At 44.6% G+C, this 2,789-nt stretch overlaps 1 protein-coding gene across 1 annotated transcript; it reads right to left on the bottom strand.

Moving 5' to 3' along the window:
- Positions 1-507: 507 nt before the first annotated feature.
- On the bottom strand, positions 508-1,644 carry LOC121999398 (pentatricopeptide repeat-containing protein At2g41080-like). The gene is made up of 2 exons (XM_042554084.1): positions 1,018-1,644; positions 508-594 (listed from the first exon to the last, which is right to left on the bottom strand). Exons 1-2 carry the CDS (start codon positions 1,642-1,644, stop codon positions 508-510), a joined length of 714 nt encoding a protein of 237 aa, XP_042410018.1.
- Positions 1,645-2,789: the final 1,145 nt, after the last annotated feature.

Here is a 2,789-nt window from a genome sequence, read left to right on the forward strand (position 1 = left end):
AGAATTGAAGGAACTTCAGGGACAACTATAGGAGCTATAAGACAAGGGTTTTATTTGCCCAAGTCACACACCATGGGGAGCTCCGGTGTTGTTCGTAAAGAAGGACGGGTCCATGCAAATATATGTGGACTACCGAGCACTGAACAAGTAACAATCAAGAATAGGTATCCCCTGCTGAGAATTGATGATCTATTTGATCAGTTAAAGGGAGCCACAGTCTTTTCCAAGATAGACTTACGGTCCGCATATCATCAAGTGAAAGTGAAAGCGGATGATGTACCGAAGATGGCATTCCGAATGAGGTATGGGCACTACGAGTTTGTAGTTATGCCTTTTGGAGTGACGAACTCTCTTGCTATGTTTATGGATCTGATGAACAGAGTATTCAAAGCATATTTGGACAAGTTTGTAAACGTCATCATAGATGATATCTTTATATACTCCAGAACATAGGAAGAACATGCTGAATATCTAAGGACAGTATTACAGATTCTTCAGCAGAGCCACTTATACGTAAAGTTCTCCAAGTGCTAGTTCTGGCTCGATCAAGTGTCCTTCCTGTTGGTTGCAACTCGGAATATCGTCCAAATTCCCCTGTACAAAAATTTGTATAAGCATAGAACTATCCTAGCTACCCATGTGTTCTCACTACAACAAAAACTGCAAACGACAACACCCCTACGAACACGGTTTTAAGAGAAAGCATTGCGTATTTGCTCAAAGACAACGGTTTTTGCCAAAACCGTTGTCTTTGAACTCCCCATTAAATATAAAAGACAACGGTTTTGACAAAACTGTTGTCATTGAGCGATTTTTTTGAAAAATGACAACACTTTTTAAAACAGTTTTATAAACCGTTGTCTTTATCCGCATTTTTAGCGACTACGACAACAATTTTGAAAAAATCGTTTTAATTGAATTTGGTCATTTTCCCTCTCGCTGTTTTCTTTTCGAAAATATCGTGCTTGAATCCTCCAAACAACCGCACTTGGAATACATGCTTATCAGTGAACTCACCGGGGTGACTGAACCAACTCCAACGTGGATGACTTGTGCATGCAGTTGTTGCCCCTGTGCTAAGGCAGCTAAGTCAGACCATGCACTGATGATGCTAACAAAGGTTACATGGTCTGGCAACAATCCGACATTCTTCATGAGGATGAAACGGTGGAAGGCCCCTTCAGGGTCCCCATTTTGTGTTCTTCCTACAATCACAGTATTGCAAGAGACCACATTGAGGAAAGGCAATCCTTTAAGAACCCTTTCTCCTTCTTCAAGATGACCACTTCTCATGTACATGTGATCTAGAAAGCTCCCAACACACATGTCCTGCCCAAACCCATTGAGAACCACGAAGGCATGGATTTGGCGACCAGAACCTGCATCCTTCAATCTGGCGCAGCATCGCAAGGTACTCCCCAAACCAAACTCATCGGGACATAGGCCCTCCCTCCTCGGCCTCAGGAAGCACTTGAGTCCCTCCTCGTCGAGCTCGAAGTGAGCCAGCCTGGTAATCATGGCGTTCCAGGTGGCGAGGTTCCTCTCTGGCATTTCATCGAACAGCTTGCGGGCAGTGTTGATGTCCCCGTTGTGGATGAGACCACCGATGAGGATGTTGAAGGACATGACGTTTCGGCATGCCATTGCGTCAAACACGGCGTGGGTGGCGGGGACCCGGCCAAGTTTGAGGTACATGTGGAAAAGGTGGTTTCCAGTGAAGCGGTGGAAAGAGGCAGCGCTAGCGATGGCTATGATTGCGTGGAGCTGACGGCCTAGGCGGAGGGAGCGGGGCAAAGGGAGTAGGCAGCAGGCGTTCAGGAGGTGAGAGAATAGGTTGGGGTCGGACCATAGCTGGGGTCAGATCGGCCATCTTTCGGAGCACGACGAGAGGAAAGCGAGAGGAAAACGATGGAGGCTGGGAGAGGGGGAGATGGTCGTGGATGTGGGAATGGGAATGCGACAAAAAACGCGGAGGGGGAAGGGATTTGAGAGATATCGAGAAGTTTTCGTTACAAAAAGGCGCGTGGAGAGATGGACAGTGTTGGAGTCGTGGAGGGAGAAGGGAGGGAGGGAGCGGAGGCCGGAGCCGCCTCCCACCAGTTCATTGATTCCATCGCGAAGAAGGAGAAAGTAAAATGGCTAGGTTCGGGAGCGCGAAAGGAAAAACATGCATCAGACCTTGTGCTCTGGAGCTCCATGATTGCAGCCTACGGTTTTCATGGACGTGGAGAGGAGGCTATCAAGTTGTTTAATGAGATGATCGGAGAAGCCACAATTATCATGCTGTAGTTTTGTTTATTCCAAAAAGCTGCAATCTTTGTCGCTTTGCCTTATTCAGGTTTTAGCTACTATGCCTTCCTTTTTTTCATTTCAATTTGTCTTCTCCAAGTGCATCTGATATCTATTTTCATGATAAAAAAATCTCTTCATCATGGTTTCCTCATCTCATACTTCAACCTAGCCCTTGGGTTGAATAAGTTTGGGCTAAGAGAAAAAGAAATAATTGTACCAATGATATTATTAATTTCTATACCTCATTTCTCTCCATCACACTGATAAGTGATTGTTCTTATTCATAAAGGCTCCTATTTTTGACATGTTATTTGGCTTGCCTCCTTTTTTATTTCAGCAACATGATTTTGTTTACATAAGTGTAGGACGAAAGGTGTTACCCTCATATATGTATTTAATTGTGGATACTTATTATTATTTGCAATAATGAGTCCATCAATGTATGACATGATTGATTGTCTTCTAGGGTATGCTAGTTGCACTGTCATTGGAATCAA

Source organism: Zingiber officinale, chromosome 7A (assembly GCF_018446385.1).
Source record: "Zingiber officinale cultivar Zhangliang chromosome 7A, Zo_v1.1, whole genome shotgun sequence".
Lineage (NCBI taxonomy): Eukaryota > Viridiplantae > Streptophyta > Magnoliopsida > Zingiberales > Zingiberaceae > Zingiber > Zingiber officinale.